Raw genomic sequence first — 26,776 nt, forward strand, 5'->3', positions numbered from 1 at the left:
AATTGTTATGTTTCAGTATATGCTAGTAAATTCTCAGCTGAAATACTGCCTTGCTTTGGACACTGAACATCAAGAAATATCTGGAACTCTTGGAGAAAACAAAATTAGACCAACAATTATAAGACTAATCTCCTTTCTGAAAAACATGATGCATGAAGAAAGTTTGAAGGATTGAGCCTGTGTAAAAAGAGAATGAGAGAAGAGCACATATGACAGATATGACTGCAGCCTTCAAATACGTAACAGGTAACCATAAAAACTAATGGAAAGTTTTATTTCATTTCCACATCAGGCTGAAAGATGCAGACAGGGTATTTTGACTAATGGGGAAAAAATTTCCTAATGATAAGCATCAGAAAAGACTTTAGCTGTAAAATTATGTTATTAATAGTTGATCTGAGTCTGGATAGGGAAGCAGAAAACTCCAGTCTTCCAGTCTACACTTTCGAACTTCTTAGTGAGTAAAAAGAGTTGCATAAACACTAACAACCAAGTCTAAAATGAAGGGCTGATAAAACTTTGCAGAAGTGCTGTCATTTCTCCAGCTACGGCTTAGCACACAGCTGCAGTCAGTTTTGCAAAGCACTATTCATATAGCTGGGGAACAGGAAATACAGTGGAGCTGTGGCACCAAACAGTTACAAGGGGAAGTGCTACCAAAGTACTTTCTGGATTGGGAATTCTGTTTTCTCCTCACCCACACAGTACCATCTATGTTCTGGTACCATTTAATGACAAAAATTGATCTTACTGCCTGATCTACCAAATGCCTTGGCCTTTTCTATCCCCTACATTCACAACGGTCTTTATACATTCTTTAGCTTCTCCTTCTGGACCTTGGGGGTCTGGCATCTATAATGCCAGTACCACATGCCCCTCCTTATTAGCTTCACCTGAAGCTCATAAGCTATAGCCATACCAGAAAATTAAATGGTGCCAGTTTACTCTGCAAACACATTCTGGCACTGAAATTCAACAGCCAAATTTTTCGTGTTGTTAAACAGTTAAAAGAAACTCAAAACAACTTTGGTCAGCTAACCTTCTCTCCCAAACAACTCAGGCAAAATTTGGGCCAAATAACATCCCCAAAAGGCAATGTCATACCACACTCTGTGCCCAGGAAGCAAAAAGAGCTTAATGGTGAGGGTGTGGGCATCTCATTTCAAGCGGTCTCAGTGTCAGAGAGCAATCTGAGGCACATTCAATGTACTCCTACAGCTATACCCATTGTCCTGTGAGGCCCCAAGTAAGAAAATCATTATTAATGGCAGCTAGAATATAAACTGTTGCGCTCGACAACTGTGAATAAACAGACACAAATAGCACATTTTATCCTGAAGAGTGGACTCTTCAAGATGAAATAATTATTTTAATTCCCACTGCAGACCCTAGTTCCCACCATAAAAGGAGGAAAAATTCACTGGTTGCATCTCTGTCTTGGACAGTTAGGAACTCTCTACTCATACAAATGGTGTCTAGATAATGCAATTACTCCAATCTAAGTAAAAATTACATCTTCATAGCCATAAGAATGCAAAACACATACAGGAAAACAACTCATCCAGTTCACTCAAAGAATGATAGACACTTAAAAAAAAAAAAAGAAAAGAAAATGTAGTTTTAGATTGTGAAGGCCTGATTTGAACAACAAAGCCCAAGATATTCCAGTTAAAACTGGTGTTTCCTGAACACAATTATGCCTTTTATTTTAAGAAATTAAGGAAGTTAAAGGTGAAATGGTAATGCTTACTCCAAGTTTCCTTAGGATTTTGTTACTTTAAGTCAGATGCTTTACTTCACATAAGGTTTCTTGTGTTGAATTGTAGTACAACTGTTTACTCAAGTGGCAGCAGCATACTTTGTGAAAAATTAAATGGACATTTATCAAAGGTGAGTTGACAGGTTTAAATGTTAAGTGTAAGCACTGTAAGACAAGTACAAATAGTTTCTACCTGGAGGTTACATATCTAAATCACTGGATAGATATTTTAATTAACTTCTGCACAATGAAGAATGTTTGCTTTCTGAATTATTGAACAACATTTCCTGAGAGAGGAAGATACAAAATGTCATGCAATATATTTTTAAGTAAAGCTAACATATAAATGAAAACTTGAAAATCCTTCTTCCTATACAGCACAGGCTGTTTAGAAATAGAAATGTTAGAGTCAAGATTTAAAGTTAAAATAAATGAAAAACTTGAGAGAGTTATGCCAGAGAGAGGCATAATACATGGATAGAGGGGGTTTCATTACTATATCTCATTTTACTCTTAGCCCACTGGATTATGATCTAATAACACAAAGATGTAGCTATCTCAGGTTCTGAGATGATTTTGAGAAAGCCTAAAAAATAAAGATATGCAATAGTCAGTGGTAAACTTAAAGAAACTGCATCTCTGGTGGGGACAAAACAGTTATATATATAAGTATATATATATATATCATAGTTACATATACGTTTCTGTTGTTTCTTAAACCCATCTAGTCTTCTTGCCCTACTGACAGTAACTCCTAAGGTAAAAAGCTGGATAATAGAAGCAAGCTGCAAACCCACAGGAGCACACTGCTAAGTGCCTTCTCATCAACCCTTCACCTTTCAAACCACTGAAGCATTTGGATGTTTAAAATGCTAATAAAAACTAAAATGTTTTACTCACAGTTAAAACCAGGTTCAATAGTTCTTCCAGCTTCAAGACTGTTTATTGTAATCTGAAAGATGATGTGCAGCAGCAGAAATGATAGACTGGTGAAGCACAGAGATTTTAATAATCGTCCTGTATGCCCTAAAAGACAAAGTATACATACATATAATTGGTGAATTTCCAAACATTACTTAAAGGTTTTCAGTTTAAAACCAGTAAAAACATCTTGACCAAGCATATTTCTACAAGTCAGTTCTACATTAATCATGATTGCCCCTCATGGTCAAAATTATAGCAAAAGTCATACTTAAATTATAGTGGTTTTGAGTATACTTTACTCACAAACAGCAATGACTGCTATTACCAATAGTGTCTTTGAGTACACTTTAATCACAAACAGCAATGACTGCTGTTACCAATATTTTGTTGTGTTTTTTTTAATTAAAAAAAGAAAGTTTCTCAAGTGTCCAGACAGCAATTTTAGATCAATAATATTAACAACATCATAATGTTTATCACCACATTACCTGGTATGAAGACAAAATATGAATGATACTTCTACTTTTGAGAAAATAAAACCTGTTAATCTAATTACACTTTACAAAACAAATTACATGGGAGGGGGATTAACAACACAAAAACCTCAGTTTGGCTCAGGAGTATAGACATATTTTCATTGAATGCTTTGCTTTGTGCCGACTGCCCTCTTTATCTTCCTTTAGAAGTTTTGAAAATAATTTTCAGTATACACTGAAGAATCCTGTGCCAGACACATTTGGTCATAGTTTCTCTATGATTTGTTGGATATATATTCAAAAGCTAATAGAAAATGTTTGATGAAGATTTAGAAATGCCTTATAAATCCTCTAGGAAATACTCAGCTTAATCACAGGCAGCTAAACTTGCAAGGTATGAACAATTCCCAAACTTCATGTTTCCACATAAAGAAATAAAACTTCTGAAAATCTTGGGTACATCTTTCAGTATTTCAATTGTCGTACCTCCCCAAAATATATTTCAGTTTTAGACTTATTTTTTTAAATTTGAAAACAAACACATTTGAATTTATATTGAACAAAGCATTTCTTTAAAAAAGCCTTAACTTTTGCAATTGTACTCCTTTTAAGAAATGTAGGAAATGCTGAAAATGTATTTCTTGAAATATTGAAATGTTGAAAAAAGATCTCCATAAAGTAGGGAAAATTTTAAAAGACTATAAATACTCATCAAAATAAATAGTCTCTCAGTTTACTGGTAAATATGGTAGGGTAAACACACAGCTGGAAGGCAGCTAGTTATGTTCAGTGCAGTTTACAGCATTCTACAAGGGCTATTCTCTTCATGGCTATCAATGGGACAAGATCACCACCAGATCCTACTGACCAAGAGCCCTTTACCTGCCCCACATTCATCTGTGCCAGCAGAAAGTAGACACATAAAGTATCTGAAGAAAAGTAAGAAATACTAAGTTTTGGAGAGTTATCAGCAACCTGGGAGAAATGGGAGTGATAAATTCGGTGAACTGGATACATAATTTATGCCAAGGAAGAAGTGACTGATTTGGATAAGAGATGAGTTTCAGGGTTTGGATAAAAGACTATATTTTTACTTACATTTTTCTTTTTCTTCTGTAAACTTAGTTCTAAATGACACAAATTAAAAATTACCTGTATGCATACAGAACTGAGAGAGTGAGAAAAGAGACAGCTAAAATTAAACTCCTGAAAAAACCCAGAGATTCTTATGATGAGGAAGAAAGATTTTTGTCATCCTTCTTTAATTTGTATTTATTCTAATTCAGTCACAATGTTAAATTCTTTTTGTAACTTACAAAATTTTAACTCATAATGTTACAATTTACTTGCTAAAACATACCTTAACTGTTCAGTTGCCCTAACATGAAAGTCCCTATGGACATGAATGGAAGCTGACTGTCACACAGAGAAGGAAATACATATTGTTCAGAAACCTGTGTGGACAGAAAAGATGTGCAAGAGATCATTGCCCCAGCCAACATCAAAAGTCACAATATTCCTTAATTTCTGTCTTAGATGTATAGACTTGTCTATGCCCATCAAGACTAAAATAAGAAAAATCTAATGGCAAAACACCTCAGTTTGTAGCTTGAATGCTTGGTTCTGATTTTACTCCACCACTAGCTTCAGCAAAACGTGGAGGATGGAAAAGACAGAGCAGATTTGTCTCAGAACTGGCCTGAAGGACTAAGAAAAGTGGTTTTGCTTTCAGGTGCCATTTCAGGTGTCATTCCTAATGGCACCAGTGGGCCCAAAACCTGGCATGTGGCTTTAGAAATGTACTCATGTCTCGGAAACACGCAAGGAGATTGCTCCAGTCTCTTTGTCCCTTCAGAAGACTCCTGGCAAAGGGCTTTCTCCCCTCTCATCAAGTCTGCAGAAAGCCAGACAAGATGCAAACGCTTCATTACGCTCTTTCTCTTCAGCTCAGGTGCAACATTAAACTGGTCTCAAGAGGGCCAAAAGCTTTTCACATGTGGCAGAGGAATCCATTTCTTATTTTTCAAAGGTAATCCAGCCAAGAGCCAGATTAGTAATGGCATGTACCCCCCAGCCACAGGCATGAAACCTCAGTACCACTAACTATTTTAATGTGTTCTTGTAGGACTGCTGTCTCCAACGAACACATGCACCTCTTGACTGCCTACATCATGATTGTACACAAAGGTGGAGCCTGCTGCTCACATCACTTCCATCAATGATGAAACGATGAAAAACAGTACATTCATGATTGGACAAGCAGTCCTGTGATCTTTTCTGCTACTCCTTTCCCTAAAACAGCAAGAGTATGACAGAATTTAATTTTTTTGTGCACTTGGAACTTCCTCAGAGCTTTTACCAAAAGGATGTGCTAACAGGACATGGAATAATTGAATGGCCAATTGTCACTGAGACCTGCTTTAAAATCACATATATTAGCTCTTACAATATAATCTGACCATGAGCCTTGGTCTATTACAAAAATCATACCATACCATACCAAATCTTCAGTTGCTTGCAAGGCACATTTTCATTCCACACTACTTTTTTTCTCATTTGGATCTATTTATGATGCATAATTAAATTAATACTGCTAACCATTTATCCTGATTTTTTAATAAGTAGTACCAAGCATCTATATGCAAAGGTGATAAATTCAAAGGGTCGGTATCCATTCTGCACATCACAATGATATCAGGAAAGGGAAACTTGAGGAGGAAAATAATTTCTAAAAGTTAACTGAAGACTGTTTAGTATTCCAACAGTGTAATTCCATCATCACCATCATATGTATGCTGAATGACTTCACCTAAAGATTTAAGTTTTTAGATGTATTATTCAAAGCTTTTATTACTTTGCACAGGAATTTTTTTTAAATGTAACCTTAAGGTTGTATTTTCTGACATAAGTTGGTTTTGGGACAATTCTAACACCTCTTTTAGCTTAATACTGTACTCCAAACAGTTGCAACACTCTTCTTCAATAGTTATGCTTGGGAATTTTTTTACACATCACTTTTTATTCAGATCACAGTAGATGAAATACCAAAGCATAAGTAATTTTTCACATAACCTTTGATAGTATACAGTGAGTGATAAATATTAATGTGCATTTATCTCCTGAACTAGTGACACTTCATTTAATAAAGATACTCTATTACAGCCATTGAGGATTTTTTTTTTAATAAACCTCTTCATCAGTAAGTGACAAACATAAAAGTAAAGAGCTCTGCAAGCAAGGCTTGGTTGAAATAAACTTCTGCAGCACAGAATGAGTCAGTCCCACAGAATTTGTTTTAGCTAGAAGTTTAAAATCTTAACTTCCTGACATTCCATCAGGGTCCAGAGACCTTAATCTCTTGCTCCATGGCTCCAAATAAGAGTCTGTCAACATAACCCATACTGTAGCTTGGGGCACCTTGGGATGGGAAGTTAAGAAAAAAATTAATTAAAAATACACGTCCTTTGTAAAAATCTGGAAGTTTGGGGGTCACCTGATCTGCAAAGAAAGAAAAAAAAAGGAAACATAATTTCCCATATAAAAGAAATCCTATCTTTGGTCAGCTCTGTTTTAAGTGCCTCAAGATATCGCAACTAACATTAATTGACATAACTTAGGGACATAAATGCAAGAAAAGAGTTCCAATTTGAAGCTGGTTTTAGCCAAAAGTTCAGAGGTGACAGAGTTAGTTCCAGCCAATAATCAGAAAAATATCATCACTGAGTCCACTTTGAACATCAGCCACTACTTTGGCCACAAGTGTTAAATGTAGATTCACACACTTAGACATACACTCAGTGGAAAGTTTATAAGCATGAAATAAACACTGATATGTCCCTCTTCCATTTGACAGGAAAACTTTGTATTTCAGTGTGGGCATTCAGCAACACTGAAGAATACGGGCCAGTCCCCTTTCCTGAATTCATCAGTACTATTGTACACTAATGGACACTTAACTCAGCAGGACACGCCCTGATGACCACGGAAGATGAAGAAAGGACTCAAATGAGTTCTAAATTCAGTTGAGATTTCCAGACGACTACAGGGTTATGTTGGAAAGGCACAAAGCAATTTAGCTCTGTCCAAGAAAGCACTTAAACACATGCATATCTTTGAGCATATGCAGAGGGACTGAAGAGCTTTCAGTGATGAATAAAAGGTTCATAAAATAAGGCTTACTTCTTCACTGCTAGGGTATTAATACTTGGTGTGACCAATCTTAAAGCACACAGCCTGCAAATCAGCAGAAGTCAAATCTCTTCAGATACCCCTACACCATGCATTGTTCAAATCAATGCTCTGCAGAGGCTAATTTTCTCTTATTCTCCTTACAATGTGTAATTATGTCCAAATGGGGAGGGTAGGCATAATCTAATTGTTTCAGTGCCTCTCTTCCCCATGCACTTTTGGAGGCACAGAGAGAGAGTGCCCTCCAGTTTCAGGTTCTGTAAGAACAATGCTAAATATTTGCTAGTGCCAGTTATACGTATTATTAAACAACCTTTCCTAGATGTAAAATATCCATAGTTCTATGTGCACAGTATAGCTATGCTTAGAGGTTTGGCCTCTTGAGTGCTGAAACATAATGGGACAAAGCTATGAACAAGGGATAGAGGAAGGCAATTATTTGTAAGGAGTATTCTAAGAATAAAATTTGATAATGGTGTGCCTTGTACACTGTATATTGTGCAATGTCAAGGCATTGATCCACCAAGGAAAGTAACTGCATATCAGTTCCTATTCACTAAATCTTACATGAACATCTTAAGTAGACTCAAAAAAAGATAATGTTTAAATCATACTGCCAGGAATTATTTTAATGGTTAAAATAGTGCTATTGAAAGTGCTGCCACCCTTCTACTGCACAGTAAGCATATTTATCAGTACATCTATATTTAGCTTAATACAAAATGCATTAATATTTTTCCCCCCAAAGAGTATCTTGTATTCCAAAATCATCTTCTATTCAGAGGATCTGAGCTTACTAAAGCCTTAAAAGTGGACAGACATCATCACTGCAAAAATACAAAACCACTTGGTTTACTCACTGGATTTCCAGCAGCAAGACAAAAATAGAGAGCAATTACTAATTCCATGGTCTGTTCTGTACCTACCAAGGCCCAAACCTGAAAATGTGTATCCACAAACAACAGCTCAAGACTTCGTGCAATTATTTTTAGTTATGTTTAAATCTCTGTGCTTAAGGAGCCACATTGAAAGCCAGAACATATCGGTTTTAGATTCAGAATTTCGAGAAAAATTTCCCAATATTTGAAATTTTGTCCATGTTTTCCTGAATGTGTCACCTATTCCCATGTGTAGTAGTCAAATGTCACAATCCACAACTGTGACCAATAGAAAAACTTTCTAAAACATTTACAAAAAAGCCATAATTCCTTAATTTCAAGCAACTCTTTGTACTAAAATATATTCCTTTGCATTTCAAATTATATTATCTCTCAGATGATAGACCACTGAGAATTTGTAACAGTTTGTCACAAAATATGTCATTGCCTGAAAATTTTACATTACTTATAAAAGCAGAGTAAGATACATTGTTCCAGGCTTGTAACTGCACAAAAAAATGCACGTTCATTTATACTCTTTTATACACTTATTTATTTCCTTATATTTCTCTTTCTGGTTCTCTCTCTTTTTAAAATACTACAGCACTCTAGGAAGGAAAAAAAGCCAGTCTAGAGATAGACGCCTACTTTGCAGGAGTGCCAACCAGACTTGGGTAAACACAGTGAAAAATTCTATGTGTAATTAAAAAAAAATTATTTAGAAATGAAAACATAGAAAGTGCTGCATAGTGTAAAAAATATCTCCTTACTCCAGCTTCTTGCAGGATTTCCTGTTTTTCCTAGAAGTTTTCATGCCCAGAATACTACTAAAACTGAACTATATCCTCTGCATCAATAGACAATGCCATCGTTCAAGCTAGTCATAATCTCTGACTTTCAAGTTTACACAGGCAATTTACCCATTTTGTTAACAAAATATTTTGTCAGACAAGACTCAGAACTCAACTGCTCACTTTTTTTCCAGATAATACTCATAAGCTTTCAAAGCAAATAACAGCTACTTGATGTCTGCTTCATAATTTGACAGGTGGCTGTACCAAGCTAAACACAGGAAATAAACATCATCTCAGATACTAGTGCATATGAACTGAGCAATTTTAAGCCAGAACTGCTCTTTTACAAGAGGGTTTGAGGCTGTTAATACAGAGTTACATTTACTTCCCTTGAGGAGACAGGCTCTCCATGTTTGTCACTGAAAGATAATATTTATTTTGAATTCAAATTAATTCAGCCATTATTGTCTGTTAGAAGCAGTGCTTGCAACTTACTTTCTTCATTTCTGTCACAGTCGTAAAGTACTAAATTCCTTCAATAACAGATGGTTCAAGAAACTCCCAAGTAATGGGAGATGACAGCAGGTCGTGTGCTAGTGCTGAACCACATTTTCAAAAAATCTTTACTTACTAGGAGGTGAATAATTTTCTCCCTTGAGTACTTACCCACATGTGTTCATAAGCAGTAAACAAATGTGATGCAGGGCAGAGCGAGAGAGGAAGGCTAGAAGCCTGTGTGAATAGGACTAATGCAGCTATGGCAAAACCAAACCCTGCACCATGATGTTTTCACAAGGGAGTAAGTGTGCATAAGTACGTGTACTGAACTTGCAGTGGAAGCTGTGGTATGAATTTCTACCTTTGGCAAAACTTTTCCCAGAAGTTCTAGAGGCTGCTTCAGCTCAGACACGGTGCTGCGAAGAGTTTAACCCCTTTTCAAAGAGTTTGCACCAGTATCACTAGCACAACATAAAGCAGCTCATGACCCAGTTGAAGAGCCCCTGAGCCAAAATGCATTAGCATTTCAACTTCACCTTTGCATTTCAAAAATGTTAAGCCCTCCTGCCAACATAGAGCTGAAGTAAGATATGCAAGGGCATAGTTTCATTCCCTCCCTTTACCAGAAGTGCTTAAGGGAAGTAGAAAGACAAGATGGAAAAACAAATTACTTGTGGAAATAATTTTGTTCTAAAAGTTTCATGGTGTTTGAAGAACATACTGTGATACCCATATGCCACATGGCCATACTTCTCTCTGAAAAAAATAATATCACTTTCAAAACACATGTTCCAGAGGGCAGATGGAAGAGGACCAGAGAGCTTTCTATAAACATCAGTAGTATCCTTTCACTGAAATCAGGTGGTTTTCTAAGGAAATTAAAATACCAACTTCCCAAGAGTCTATGTTGCATATTCTGTAAAATTCTGTAGAGAAATAGGTTATAGGATGTAAAAGAAGAACAAACCAATAAATTTGACTTCCATGCTTGGCAAATTGGTAAAAACTATAACACAGATGAGAATTAGACAGTCAGGTAAGAACCGTATGCTGAGGTGTCCAGGTAGTTACCATAGAAAATGGTCATGCCCATCGGACCTTTGAAATCTTAATGGAAACCAGAGGAAATTTTAGAAAGATATTTTAGATGATGCAGGAAACTTAGTTTTCAATAAACTTCTGGCAAGTATTTCAGAAGAACAAACTTCTGTCAAAGGATTTACAGGAAATAATCTGTCATGGGAATGGAGGATATGTCATCTTGGGACATACCAGTTTTGGCTGATGGTAACCTTTGATTTGTCTTCCAGTCCAGTTGCAACGGGCTCAGAACAAAAATACTTTTTTCTCCCATAATGATGACAGAATTATTTTTTTTGTTACATTCTGCCTAGTACTCATATTATGTGTGTGATCAAATGGATCTAGATGTACTGCTTTTGACTGGGATAGTCAGTTTTCTTCATAGTAGGTGGCACAGGTTTTGGATTTGTGATGAAAACAGTGTAGATAACACAAGGATGTTTTCAATATCGCTGAGCAGTGCTTACATAGAGTCAAGGCCTTTTCTACTTCTAATCCCACCCCACCAGCGAGGAGACTGGGAGTTCACAAGGAGTTGGGAGGTGACACAGCTGTGACAGCTGACCCCAACTTACCAAAGGGACATTCCATACCATATGGTGTCATGCTCAGCATATGGAGCTGGGGGAAAAGGAAGAGAGGATGTTTGGAGTTATGGTGTTTCTGCTCACGTCATAGTTACAGGTGATGGAGCCTTGCTTTCCTGAAGGTGACTGAACACCTGCCTGGCCATGGGAAGTGGTGAATGAATACCTTGTTTTGCTTTGCCTGTGTGTGTAGCTTTTGCTTTACCTTTGAAACTGTCTTTACCTCAACCTACAAGTTTTCTCACTTTTACTCTTCTTTCTCCCCCATGCCACTATGGGGAAGAGAGTGAGTGGCTGTGTTGGGCCTAGCTGACTACCAGGGTTAAAACATGACAGTAGTCTACAAAGATACATAAAATCTGGACCAAAAGGAACTCACCTATGCTTACAGAAACACTAGATTTCTTCAGGAGAAGAAATCACAGCATTGTTCACTGTTTCATAAAAGGTTTACACTAAGGAAGAGTGGTACTCTGAAATGCTGAACATCTAAAGACATCACCAGTGTTTTCTTTCAAATGGTATGCAAAAGCCATTCACTGGAACATCCTGCAAACCAAGCAGAGAACATCAACTACGTCTGTATTTTCACTATTATATCAACTCCATGTTTGCATACACAACAGTTCTCTCTTTTTAATCTTTCTGTATGTAAAATCATAGCTTTAATATTGCCTATCATGTTCTAGGTAAATCAGACAAAGGAATTTTGCACAAATAATCCATTATATTCAACTCCAGAATGTTTACTATAAAGTTTCCCTGATAAGTTTACAGGTAAAACCATAGATGAACCATCACATTTCAGTATGAAAATACCTATTACATTTTTTGGACAATAACTGCAGAGAGAATCAAACAGTTAATTTTTCACCCAACTACTATGTTTCACATAATGGAAAAAGGTGGGCAACATTATAGTAAGCCAAGCACATGCTAGGAAGCTGTCTTTCAGCTAAGTGCACAGTTGGATAATAAATGAACAGTGATTCTCTTCCTTCCTGGGATGGTTGCTACTGTGGGCCAGGCATTTGGTGGCAACAGTTCACACATTTAAAGGCTAAAAGATAAAATCCATACCAGGTAACAACATTCTGAAATCTTAAACTGCTTTTTTGAAAAATATGAATAGTTGATACTATGAAGGTAAGGAAAGATAAAGGGTTGTGTATTAAAACACAAACCTTGCAGGAATAAATTCACTGCCTTTTAAATTATCTCAATTTTACAAGCCCAAGACTAGAAGGGAAAACATTTCCCTTTGAATTTTCAGAATTATTTTTAAGCAGGTGGAAAAAAAAAAACAATTTCTGAGGACATGAAAACTCATGAGAAGGAAACTAAAAAGACTGACATGTCAACAGGAAAAAAAACAACAAACCAACAGTGGAACTGACTATAATAATGTGGAGTATCCATTAGCCTACAGGACACTGTTAAAATACTAGAAACTGTGAACATAAAAGAAGCTAAGAATGTCTGTATCTACACTTGTACAAACCAAAAGACCATTCTCACCAGTAATCAGTAGCAGCCATAAACAGTTGTCTAGGGGAAGCAAACAAGAAGATTAATACTCCCTCCAAGTCTCTAATCTTTTTCAGATTGCTGGAACCAGATCTATTTGGTAAATTTCTCCTTTGTGAAATTTCCCAGCACTATTCTCAGCCATGTGAATTTTCAGCATACATATGTGTATTGCCACAGGTCAATGGTTCAATGTATCAACAACATCTTTTTGATTGGTCCCAGTTCTCACATTATGAGAAAAAGAATAATTATCACTATCCATCCTTTCCTCGTCACTCATCATTTTGTACCTCTCAATCATACAGTCTTCCACTTGCATCTTTTCTCAGCTAGAGCTCCATCACACCTCTGTTTCTCAGATGTTGCTGCATGTACTTTAGTTATCCCTGTCAACCCTCTGTGAACTCTTTTCCAGTTCTACTACATTCCCTTTAGGGTAGGGTGGCACTACCACTACAAAATACAGACACATTATGGCTTTATACAGCAGTACAATGTTCCATTTCATTCTCCATTTTATTCCTTTATGTTCACATCTATTTTCTCAACATCTGCTGAGGCTCTGAACTAATGATTCCACAGATGCCTGTATCACAAGCCTTCAACTGCATTCCTAAGAGCCAATGTCAGCTCAGTGACCATGGTTTATGTGTGACTATTTTTCTTTTAAACTTTACCTTGATATGCACTTGTCCCACAAGAACACAAGTGGGGTAAAAGGCAACCAATGCATTCACCAACTAAAGGGATCACCTTTTTTTTTTTTTTCCCTCAGAGATGCAGCTGAATGTATAAAGGTTACCAGATGTATGCCCTTTTAAACATGTAATATTTATTTTGAAATTCCAACAATTTTCACTACAGGAAATACCCTTCAAAATTCTGTTGTCACATTAGACACTTTCAAAGACTGTAAGCTTTATCTAGTTGCTTCTGAATAAACAAATTGTGTCAAAACACAATTTATCCATTCTAATGCCTGGAACCTATAGTGAGACCACAGGCCTAACAATGAATCAAGTTTCTCATAGACCAGCTTATTTCATACACACACCGAAAACTACCCAAAGGAAAGTACACAAAGTCTCTTAAGATAAATACTTGAGTTCTTCTCTATAGCCCTGTGGGATTTTATCATGGTTTTTCAAAATAGTTATATTTCTTCATTAAAAATAACCAATTACCAAGCATTCACTGCAAGACATCAGCTAAGTAATGCTCACGTCCAACTAGATCTTCTGTATCTGGCATTTTGTCCTCTGGGGTAGATATAAAAGGATCAGTAGTTTCATTCTTTCACGTACAGCAAAAATTATGGGAATCCAGCAGCCAAAAGTAGTAAAACTGCTTCAACACTGAAGCTGAACTTGGCATCTGTGCTCTGCACACATGTAGTTCAATTGTTGTCCAAGTAGCGTCTCAGGATCCAAGAGGCCTCTGCAGTGGTATATGAGACATCGCTGCAATTCAGCTGGGATTTCTCACACATCTGCCTTTCTGGTAGAAGAATGTGGAATCATTCACTGGACAACAGTAGGGCTGATGGGACAACAACCTCAGACAACTCTCGCAAGAGGCACTAGGGACTGGAATGGAGGATTGTGCTATCTACACTTCTTTTTTAGATGCTTTTTAGAAAGGGTTGCTGCTGGAGCAATTTTAAATACTTTTCCCTGTGGTAGGAAACCTAAGTGTGCAACTGGAAATGGTATGTAAGATGATGGATTGGAATATATCTACTGCCATGCTTCACAGGGTGTAGTTTCAGCATTCAGCAAAGAAAGGAAGTGCAACAGAGTAGCTTGCTGTTTTCATGGCCTGGATTTTTAGATGGTTAATGATGTTGCCTTTGCAGACAAAACAGCAACAACAAAACAAACAAACAAACAAAACTCCCAAACCAACATAAGGAATATTGAAAGGTATAAAGTGTGGAGATTATGGAGGATATGAAGGATGTGCTTTTTACAGCTAGTAAAACTAGTTTCAGTTCTTTGTCACGGAGTGTGAGTTACAAGTCTTGCTTTGGAGAAATGACCAGAAAATGTATTCTCCAAGATTATGCAGGAAGAGAAGCTAAGTATACCTTTAAAGACAACTTAAGTGTTTTTAATCACCCAGAAGGTTATATATAAAAGAGTCAGAGATAATTATGACACCATAAAATATCAGTTCAAAGCTGCCAAATGTCCAAAAGGTCCCCGTAATTCTGCATTTTGTGCCCTTTGTTGAATGTTGAAGGGCACTAGAGGTTTCAGTCTTCAAAAGTCCCTGGCAGCCTAAGCTTGGGTGCACATAATACATATCTCTCCTATCTCTGCAATTCCAAGAAAAAACAATCAAAGAATTATTTTTTATCTGTCATACATGGAGACTCAAATGTGGAAGACAAGAAGAAAACTCTTATTTGGCTATGTAATTTCTGAATGTCCTCGAAGTCACTGACATCACTGAAACAGTGTAGTGCCTAATCTGCAGTTAGCATAATCTCATTATCACTATTATTGTTATAAATATACTGAGAAAAATAATTTTTTTCCTGAAATATATTAATACAATTTTTATGATAAGGAGAGAATGAGAACTTTTCCAATATGAAAGAAATTGAAATATACAACACATTCACTTGTATATAGATTGGTTTTACTTTTGAACAACCTTAAAAACATTGTTATGAAATAAGAAAAAAAGCTTTCTTTTGAAATTTTTAGGGAGACAAGAATGGACATACTCAATTTAGCAGTATGTGTGTATATACACAGTTGATGGGTCCATACAAAAGAACACAACATACAGTGGTCACATAAATAGATGTAAAGTAGACAATCTTTTCTTAGCTCACAGTACAGTAATAGTCTTACTTCTATGCTGAGAGGCAACAGTAAATAAAATCCATTTTGTCATCTAAATTCAGCCTTATAACCAAACACTTGTCCTTCAACAGTTCCAGCACGGCATATTTTGCACATTGGGAAAGGAAAGATTTTGCATAATATTATACATAATACTTTGCTCCTTGTCTGTTAAGACTAAAGTAGAACTATATATTTTACAAAGAAGCAATTCAGATTCCAACATCATGTGTTACTTAGTGTATAACAGAGTGAAGTGTCAGAAAAAAATCATACTTCTGTGAATTCTGTAGGATTATTAGAATTTAAAAAGTGCTTAACTATTAATGAAGGGAGAAATGTGTATTTGATGTTATACTCCAGCATCCTAACTAAAACACTGGAATATAGTTTAAACAAATGAAAAAACCCCAATCTTGCACATATATCCTCCTGGTATAAAACATATGTGTATTCAGTACAGAGTCAGTAGCCTAAGCTATTTTCCAGTCAGACAAATTCAGACCTTTTCTTAGTCTACAACATACTAAAAATATTTAATATGAAGCGATGTTCACAAAGTTTGCAAAAGTGGAAGTCTGATTCTATTTTTGATTGCCAATGTTTAATAATTCAGGCTGAAATTCAAGTTGCTAAAGGAACTTTTACAACATTTGGCAGGAAGGAAGAAATGCCACTGTTCAGCTCAAAAAATCAAAAATACAACTATTTAGTTTGAACTTACCAAAGCTTAGGTATTTTCTTTATATTTTTTCCACATGGCAAAGAATTTCCATATTGGCAAATGTCAACATTTTCTCACAAAAAAGAAAAAAAAGCCTGATTTTTTTGCAGCACATATTCTCCTGAATAAATAACAGTTCACTAGGAATTTTTCACAGAAAGTTACAAAATCACAGAAAGAGAAAGGATGTTGGGGAAAAAAACAGCAACAACACACAGCATTAACAAGTAACACCTGAAGTGTTAGTGACATCTTAAAGAAGCACTAAATTGGCTGATTTCATGCAAATGTGGGGTTTGTGTAATAGATGACAGCAAGTGCTGCTACAAAGGTTAGAGGGCCATTTGCTGGGGCTAAACCCTGGAGCATATTCAGGGCTTTTTGCCACATGTAAGTGATGCAACCTTGCAAACACGTGCTAAAATAACCATGTTTGTGTTTATACACCACCACGGCAACATTTGATCTCTCTATATAGTGGATAGCTCTCTCTCTGTAATGTATGTCTGAGCGCACTCATGAGTGCAGTTACATTAGCATGACTTCAGGTTCATGTTGTCCCACACCTAAAAGCTAGGGTATTAAAACCTAAAAAATACTCCACCTTGGCCTCATTGCAGAAACACTGCACCAGGCGCTCTGGCAGGGAGACACACAACCCCTGCCAGCTGCCCAGCACTGGAGAGGATGGACCAGATCAGCCTGGTCTGCCTCGGTATCCCTCGAAGGGCATGCATGCCCTCCCCTGGAAGCTAGGCTCTGCTCCACTGTCAACATAAGCTGAGTTTTGAGCAGTGCAATATGGATATTTTACTCCCTGACCCTCTGCTGACGCCCAACACAAATACTGGGAGTGAGACAGCCTGCCATGACAGTAGTTGAACAGCTCTCTCGGTTTCTGCTCTCCTCAGACAGAGGGGGAAGGAGTATTCTCCTTTATTATTATACCACGTTTCCTTGTGTATGTCAACTGTTCCTTAGTTACAGAGAACTGTACTCTTTCCAGACAAGCAAAATGAATCTTCAGAAAAGAAGTAAATTTTATTTATTTTTTTTAAAGCATTTTAAAAAGCTCCCAGAAGGAATTAGCATTTTTATTTACAGCCTTGTCTGCTCAAATGTGAACACATTTCTATGTAGCCAACTCATGGTAGCATATCCTAGCCATCTTGTAATTAAATTATTGTGAACATATCAGCAAGACATGATCCCACATATTTAAGTCATTACAGCAAACTTTGGCTTGGATCAAAGTACATTAGTTATTTTATTTACAGCTGAGTCAATCTCCGTTAGGTATGATTAACATTTGGCCTAACTTTTCTCTGTCCTGAAGCTAAAGAAGCCTCCTTCAAAGTTTAACTTGAACTTATGTTTTTGAGGTTTAAGCAATTACTACAACTCTTAACCTTCACACTACTATTTTCTTTTGTTTAGTTAAATAAAAAGAAATCTAGTACAAGACAGGTATCAGTTTGACTGACATATCTTTCCTAGACTGATTTAATACCTAATCACTAACAGACAGAGCATAACAGATTAAGGAATATGGTAGAAAGTTCCCATTTGCAGTATTCTGGACATTTTTAGGCATGCAAAGATCTCTACAGATACTTCTCCAAGGAATACTGACAATAATTACAGCTGTGTTGCAAGATGTTACAGCTGTGATGCACCTCAACCAGCAATACTCCATGGGTTCTTTAAGAAAGCATAGGTGACTGGGAGAATTGCACTGACAATACCAATCTCATATAGTCACTTCAATTCTCCATAATAATTATTTATGAGTGTTTCAGTGATCACAGTTACACGACAGGGTGCTGACAAGCAATTTTTAGCTTCTCCCCACTGCTGCTGATAATGAGACAATGGTGCCAAATCATATGCAAAAAGGGAGCACATTACTTCCGGGACAAACAAGCTCATAGGGTGCCCAACAAGAGAATGACTAACCAATCCCTGAAAGAGCTCTTGGGCAAGGCCTCCCACCCATTGACAGTGCTCAGGCACCTTCTCTGGGACATCAGAGCACTCAACTCTCTGTTCATGTTGAACGGCAACTCAACCTCACCTTCTTGCCTTGCTTAAGCAGATTCAGATCCTGTAATCCAGTGTACCACCATCAGAGGCTGCTAGCTGAGCCTGCCCAGACCTAGGGGTCTGCTCACCTCCAACAGGCATTACACAAGGGTCAGATGAACCACACAGTCCTCCATCACAGCTCTCCTCACTTTCCCATGCCGTAACCACTAACCTATCTGCTTTCATTGTCTTTGAACCTACCAGCTTTTGTCCTTAGGAAGCACAGGCTAAGGGACATAAATCTGAATCTTTCTTTGGTTATGGCACTGATACCTGACAACACAGCCTTGCCAAGTCAAACTGGGGATAGCTCACATATTACGAATTTGAGAAACTTGAGGTTAGCAGGCAGCTGGTTATAGATTTTGAGGAAGCCAGTGTTTTTATTTGGACATCTAAAATGGCACTTCGGCAGTATTAAGCATCTAATTGCTCTTGGAATTCTATCTTCTCACCCCAAACTCCTTCAGAAAGTTCTTGACCCAAGAGTGATCTTTCACATAGTTCCTTTGCCAGATACACTTATTTATGGTTAGAGGTCTAATAACTCTTCTTTGAATGCATGAGTCCTCAGGTAGCTTAGGAATTTCTAGAGTTGACATCTGGACAAAGAAAAGGAATAAGAAGGAAGTTATTCCATATTTTGAAAAATATTCAGTAATCTTCATCTACAGTCTGTCTCTCAATCACTCCCATTACCCTAAGTATTTCCTAAAGTCTTGCTAGGCCAGTTAGGGAACAGGCAGCTACATGATTAGCATAACGATTCGTCCCAGGGGGCTGGAACTAGATGATCTTTATGGTCTCTTTCAACTCCAGCCATTCTATAATTCAAAAGACCCCCAAATTTAATACTGACTAACAATCCACAAAGCCAAATTCTGACTTCTGAAAATGATTAGCAGCTTTCAGAGACACCTACTGAGGCATCACTGCTCCTCTTTCTAATAAAAATGTGTTTAGGAAAATATATGTCTAGGTCTTCACGAGCATCTACAATAAATATACACAAGACTCCAGTAATCAGAAAAGGTCCCAGATGATTACTCTCCAAAGCACTTAGATTCTGCATTATTAAAAGTTTAAAAAACCCACAATTCTTCAGTACATCCTTACTATACTGTCTGATCACAAAATGTATAATGGTTGACGTGTTACCGTAACTGTAGGGCTTTCTGCACTCAGAAGGAATCCCAAGTCTCAAAGTCTATAGAAGCACAGAAGAGTCTTAGGAAAGACTCTGTCTAGTGCAAATGTATCAACAGGCATGTTAAGAGGGTATATTAAGTAATCTGTCAGGGTGCTGTTAAAAATTAGTGACGTTTACAGTTTAAAGAGGGTCTACAGAAGAAGGCTTTGAAAAGATTCAAGGAATGCAGCCATTCACTCCAGAAGTGTATTTCATGTTCAAGGATTGCAAAGACAAGGAGGAAAAACTTCCATGCACCTGTATGTGTGCTTACCTCCTCCGCCCACCAAATTCCAGCAGAATTAATGTAGGAGAAAAAAGGAAAAACCAAACAGTAGTTAAGGACTCTAAGTCATTTTGTGATATGTGAATTAAGTACTAGAAACAAGTTCTGAATAAAAACACAGTATTTAAAGAAAAAAAAAAGGAAGGTAAAAACAGATGTGTCATGCAGAAGAAATGGCATGGTAAATTAAAAGGACTCTCCTTTTAACCTGGAAATTACAGGCTATTGAATGGAGAAGGGAAACATTCTGGAATTTGTAATATGCTTAAAAGGTCTAAAAACCAGAACAGGTGTTGTCTGCCATCCAAAATTATTTTGAAGAGATGACAGACAATTAAGGGAAACTCTGAGTCATCATTCAGTGTTGCTTGCTTAACCATACAAAAAGACTGAGACATAACACTACCTTATTTTCTAGAACTCAAATGCTCTTTCTCTTACTGAAATCTATTACTTTCTGAAAAAGAAAACCTCCACGCCCTGTAAAATTTGAATACTGTAAGTGAAACATAAGGCACTGGATTAGGAAATCAGCCAGCCAAACTACACTGAAGGACCTGAATATATTAATTTAAGATTAACAGGCACAGTTATTGAAAAAAAGAACTGTAAAGCTAAATGTGAAGGGTGAACGCTTGAGCTGGTGTGAATCAACATTGCTCCATTGAAGTAAACTCTACTACGCTGCTCAAAGAGGACCAAGAATCAATGCTCTGTTTTACATAAACAAGTATTAGGCAAACGTACTCAATTTTCTGCTGAAATTCTACATGCCAGACAGACTGCATTTCTCACCTCCAATTCACGAGTATAAATGAAATGGCTCTGTACAACTTTCTGTTGGTAACATAAAGGCAACATTTGGCAGAAGGAAGACTTCTGCAAATATCCAACGTGGGCTTAAAAATATTGTTGCTTTTCCACTGACAAAACTGATTTATCTTTAGCTACCAGATGGCTCAGGAAAGATGGATGAGTTCTGTAATGGGGATGGAATGCCCTATTTTATGTCTGTCTCATTACCATTCTGTATGCTCCTTTTCTCAGAATTCCATTGGATTTTTAAAAGAGGAAAACTTTCACAAAAAACCCTTCTTGTGAAAGTTTTTTAAGGGTTTGTTTGGTTTTATTTACAGGAAAGCATTTCAGTCACCCTGTCTTTAAATAAATGTCCAGGGCATTCAGATAAGTGAGAAACTAACTACGAAAATACTTTTAAAAGTAAACACCAGATTTGTAACTTTAACAACCTCTTTCCTTTCAGAGTCCTAACAGCCTTGCATTGAGCCCCAAAGGAAGTTCATATCATCACTGCTTAGAAGAATACCAAAGCACCTGCCCCCACCACAAACAGCTTGGAAACCAGGGTCAGGTTTTGAATTGGACAGGTCCCTTTGCAAAATAACTAACATCTCCAGGAGCAAATATGACCTAGCTTCTACCACCAATTCTACTAATTTAGAAAATACAAAATCTATAATTATCTTATTTTCCTGTCAGGTAGAAACTACTAATGCTATTTAAAAAAATGTACAAAGTCCTGCAAACATAAGCAGCAGGAAAGATGTGCAGGAAACAGGACTTTGAATCTCTCCTTCACGTCATGACCACAACAGACAGGAGAGCACCCTGGAACAGGGGAGTGCACTGGAACAATCAAGACCCTCATCAGGGCAGCAGGAGAGAAGAAAGGATAACTTATGTGTGTGCTGCTGGTGAGAAAAGGCAGTTGCTCCCAATTAACCTCTTGGTTCCAAGAGCTCAGGCACAGCATCTCTGAAAATCTGTCCTTTGTCATCCACTTTGTGAATAGCTGAATGCAAGGACAAAACCAAATTGGACACACATTTTTAAAGTTGTTTTGTTCCCAGATATTTACCAACCCTGTTTTTCATTAGATGTACCTTTATTCTTGGCTGCCCACATGTGTTTACAAGCTTCCCTTTCATATTTCTTGTAATGTTTATCACAGCCAAATAACCACCAGCTTCTTTCTTACTCATTGTTTTCCTTACGAAGCACAAGAGTTTTAATCATTTCCCTAACTGGAGACTAACTTAGACTTGGTATCGCTGAGACTCACCTAGGTGCAGCACACACATCTGAGCAGGTCACTGACTTCTGATGTATTGTTTAACCATCTGCTTCCTACCCCACTCTCTGTCCCTCCTATTTGTAAGGAAGCAGTTTGGATCTTTGAATACAACTTTGTGTGCATAGGCTTCCTGCCTGAGGAAGTAGCATCAGTTTCAGCTGATGTTTCAAGGCCCTATACTGTGGATAACAGTACAGCTGAAACTACATGGTGCTGTTTGGCCTGTGTTTGGCTGGGAGAGAGTTGATTTTCTTCTAAGTTGTTGGTACAGAGCCGTGTTTGGGATTTGGTATGCCAGTGAGCAGGTGCACAAGAAGTTTGGGAGGGAGATCACAGCCAGGACAGCTGACCCAAACTGGCCCAGGGGATATTCCATACCATAGAACATCATGCTCAAAACTGCAGGGAGCTGGCCAGAAGCCACAGATTGCTGCTTAGGGAAAGGCGGGGAATCAATCAGTGAGCGGTGAGCAATTGTATTGTGTATCACTTGTTTCTCTTGGGTTTTATTCCTTTCCTCTATCTCCTTTTAATTACAACAATAACTATTATTATTAGCATTACAATTATAATTATGATTATTACAGTTTACTTTGTTCCAGATATTATACTGTTCTTATCTCAATTCATAAGTTTTACCTTTTTTCCCCTAATTCTGCTCCCCACTGGAGGTGGGTGGTTTGCAACAGTGAGCAAGCAGCAGTGTGGTTCTTAGTTTCAGGTTGGTGTCAAACCACAACGCTGTTCTACACTTAGGAGTGGTTTTATCCTCAGACACATAAAAAGCCCCCAAACACTGTGGCAAAATATAACACTGTGAAATCCAGATGGGCTTTGGGTTTTAGGTTTATATCCTAGGATGTCACTGTACAGGCAGCATTCAAATCTAGGAGTTATTGGTCTCATAATACAGAAACATGGCACTGAATTGTCTTCAGAAAAGGCAGTCGGCTGATCACTTGCAGTGTTGGTTTGATTTTGCTCTACTTTTCCACTTTTCCGTAGAGTGGAAATAAAAAAGGTATGGGGTGGGAGAGAGAAGATGAGCCTGAACCTCTGCAAAGTTTTCAAGAAAACTGTCATGGAATTATCTGACGTATTGTTTGCAAAAGAACTGAAGTAACTATCCAGGTTATAGGATGTTGTATCATCTGTCAAATTCAGATTGCAGTCAATTTGGTGTCTGCCCTCCATAACCACTTTTACATATTTCTTAAAGCACCAACTGCCTCACAGGATTTTCTGCAAGCATTTTCCTCTGCTTAAAATTAACGAAATACTTTTTCAAACACTTCTGTTATTTCCTGTACTAATAAAACACACAAGTATCTTAAAGCACTTAAAGTAGATTAATTGGTCAGGCCTGGGTAATTTATGAATAATAATCATGGGTTTGGTCTCTGGATGAGAGACTCATTTTCATTTTTGTCATCTATTGGACATGAGTTGTTTGAATTGGCTATAACGTTCTAGCAGTGTGACTCATGCCCTGAGAGCCAGAATCTCCATAAAGTATCCTCATTCTCTCTCTATTTCTGAAAAAGAGTTATTGTGTTGTGACCATGTTTCTCACTGCCTTGTCCAACATGTTTATGTTGTTGCCGTTGTCGTTGTCGTTTTTAATTGGTAGTAGTATCTTAGGTAAGGTATATAGATTGAAAGGAAAAATACAGACCTCAGTAGCAAGGTCCCTGCTCTCATCAAGACAAGCCTGGCCTAAAAGAGTTTTTAATCTAAACCAGCAAAAGACAGACAAAGATACACACAAAAAGGTTGCTGGCAATGCAGTTATAATTTATTAAAACCTCTGTTACAGCAAGGATGGATTCAACTTCACCTGCACACTTGTGCTCTTGCTGAACTTTCCTCTCCATTAAAAATTTTAAAAACAAAAAATAATTCCTTTATTGCCAACACATAGTCATATTGGCATCACACCTTTTTAGGCCCTTCTTGAATTACAATGCAGCACTAGGTTATCGCAGCAAAAAGTAATTCACTTGCTATGGTTTTATGGAAAGTGCAAGGGGAGATTACTTACTAAGCTAAAACCATGTGTCATCACAAAACAATCTCTCAAGGAGTGGAGACAGAAGTAGATCTGGTTTAAAACTCTTCCGTACTGCTTGGCTGTGTTCTCCAGTAGCTGACAAGCAGCATGCTGACTGCAGTTCTCCCAGCAGTGTGGCATTCATAATGCCAAACACCATTCAAGAAATATACTGGCATGGTTCTGTGGCAGACAGTAAATAACTGATCTCAAGCATCATGTAGCTTGAACTGAAGACATCAGGAACATAATCAGAATTACTGAGTCTCTGTACTCTCCAACATGAAATAACAGACAGTGTTAACTTTAAGGTAAAATTTTAAAGGAAGAATATTGCAGTTATTTAAGTACTTACTTTTGGGGACAGGTTGTAGCTGGAGTTTTTTATTTGTTTAAGTCTTTTAAGTGTATTAACTTTGAGAAGATAGGTTTCATCCAAAAAAACATTCCAGGTTCACACACTTCCTGTAAACTTGAGTAAATATGGCAATTTTCAAGCTGGGCCCATTTTTTGACTCAATTATATTTGGCTTAAAGTTGAGTTTATAATGAATCCTGGCAACACTTTCATCTGAAAAATCACTATACTTGAAATGAATTGATGTTTTAAAATGAGCTTAATTACATTTTAAGGAACCCAATCTGTATTTTAAAGTAAGACCAAGCTATTCTAAAAATTCAACTGTAACTGAAGGCTTCCATACAATGTAATTTTATTGTACAGCACTGTACTGAAAATTTACGCTTATTTTAAATAACATTTCATCTCAAACATTTCCTCTAAATTCCTTTTTTTTTGCATATGAATGCCATTGGTATGTATTATATGTGTGTGCACAAACAATTTTATTGTGCTTTCAGAAAAAGAACTTAAAAAAGGAGTGTGACGTATAAAGCAAAGGATTGACCCGACGTTATTTTAGATTTTCTCAAGAGCTTTCTTTATTTTGCTTTTTTTAAAATTCTGCTTCAAATTTTCCAGCTTAAAGTAGAGTACAAGCCTACAATAAGAACTCCACGTATCTGTACTCAGATGAAATTTTACCACTGCAGCTTTAAATTAGGGCTACATAGATTTCACCTCTTTAAATATTGGAGGAAACATGAAATTTCCTTTTTTCACAAGTACAAGGGGCTAAGGATGAGGCTAATCCAGTGCAGTTGGTTCAAGAGAGGTGAAACATTCAGAAAAGGAGTATGAAAGAGAACCTCAAGATATACCTTGCGCACCAACACGTGAACCTCATGATATTCGGTGCCACATGAACATCAGTCTCGCAGGCTACCATTTCCCATATAAGTTTACCCCAGGTTTGGAAGGCCTAGAGATGGTACTGCAAGGGCACTCTCAGCAGACACCTCCCTCAAGAGCAGAAGCAATCTTCAGGGATGATTTTCATCATCATAAAACAAGTGAGTGCATCCCCTTCTGCCTCCTGCTAGGTGACAGATGCACCTTCACATGCAATGTATGCAGTCAGTGAATACCTGTAAATGGTGACAATATAACTTAGGAAGGAAGCATTCTCTGAGTACGTGCAAAATGTGTACCACCATATACATTTTTCAAAAGTCACATTGCTGTTAACAACCAATTTGGTTTCCTTGAGCAGGCTCTTATTGATCTTTAGAACAAATAAAGTGTCTGCTTACAACAGGATGTGTGTGCATGTGGAAAAAAGCTTTTCAAATGCTACCATCTATTTTAGAAACCAAAAAGTGGTGATACACATTCCAAAACATAATAAAACTCACAAGAATTCATCATGAAAAATTCATATGCATACACACATCATAAATAAACAAAAAACACAGGTAATATCCCCATATATTTTCCTAATTCTTACATAATATAATATTTCCAGCAGAGCATCCATAAAAGATTTTATCTAGCACCATAATGAGTCTTATTGCTGAATCTCAATTGTCATTATGCCTCATACATCTAGTTATGTCATTTAAGTGAGAGCTAAATATCTAGAAACAAGCAGACAAAGACACAGCTTAAACCCATTTTGGAGCTTCCAAATCTAATACTCTTCTTTGAAGATATGTCTTAATAAAAAGCAGTATGTTTTGCTGGGTAGAGGAGGGAGTCAGCAAAACTTCAAACTTTATTATTTTGTAAGACTCTGAGAGACTTTTAGATCATTTTAGTAAAGTAGTCTAATGTTTAGCTTATAAATAATCACTGAAGCGCTTTTCAAGCAGTCTGATGTGCACAGAAGGTTTTTAGTAGAAATGTGAATTGTGGATATTGAATCAAAAATGTTTGTTTTCCCATGGTAAATCCTGAACCTGGCTTATGTCTAGATTTTCCTGCATCTTTCATAATGGTATCTAGTTTCCAGAATTATCTTATTTAATTCTGTTATCAATTTCTTTGCTAGATATACAACAGCCTGAGGAAGTACTCATCTAGTCATCTGAATATCCTCATAACAGTAATTTTAAGACAAGTTTTTACACAGTCATAGGTAAAATGGTTTTTTAATATTAAATTGTATATAATATATATTTTAATATATAAAATGTACTTTAATAAAAAGTATTAAAATGCCTGATTTGTAAGTCACATTCCAGAACCTTATTCCTTCCCATATGCTCAAGAAAAAAAAATCCCCAAAGGCCACAAAAGAGTGCACATTCTGGACTTAGCTGCCAAACCTCGCCCAAGTTCTTCTTTCATAATCAGGACATTGTCTCCAACCCCACATCGGTCATTTCTGTTTTGCAGATTTGGGAAAGGTTAAACCACCAAATAAAGAAGCTGAGGTT

The 26,776-nt window shown here is 37.0% G+C and overlaps 1 protein-coding gene across 3 annotated transcripts in view; it reads right to left on the bottom strand.

Annotated features, from left to right (window-relative positions):
• PIEZO2 (piezo type mechanosensitive ion channel component 2) overlaps positions 1-26,776 on the bottom strand; it is a 297,318-nt gene that overhangs the window by 189,834 nt on the left and 80,708 nt on the right. For all 3 annotated transcript variants that reach the window (XM_064656971.1, XM_064656987.1, XM_064656979.1), the window contains exon 3: positions 2,660-2,785. In XM_064656971.1, coding sequence (XP_064513041.1) covers positions 2,660-2,785 — 126 coding nt within the window. The remainder of the gene's footprint in view (positions 1-2,659; positions 2,786-26,776) is intronic.

The sequence above is a fragment of the Pseudopipra pipra genome, chromosome 1, assembly GCF_036250125.1.
Source record: "Pseudopipra pipra isolate bDixPip1 chromosome 1, bDixPip1.hap1, whole genome shotgun sequence".
Taxonomy (NCBI): Eukaryota; Metazoa; Chordata; class Aves; order Passeriformes; family Pipridae; genus Pseudopipra; species Pseudopipra pipra.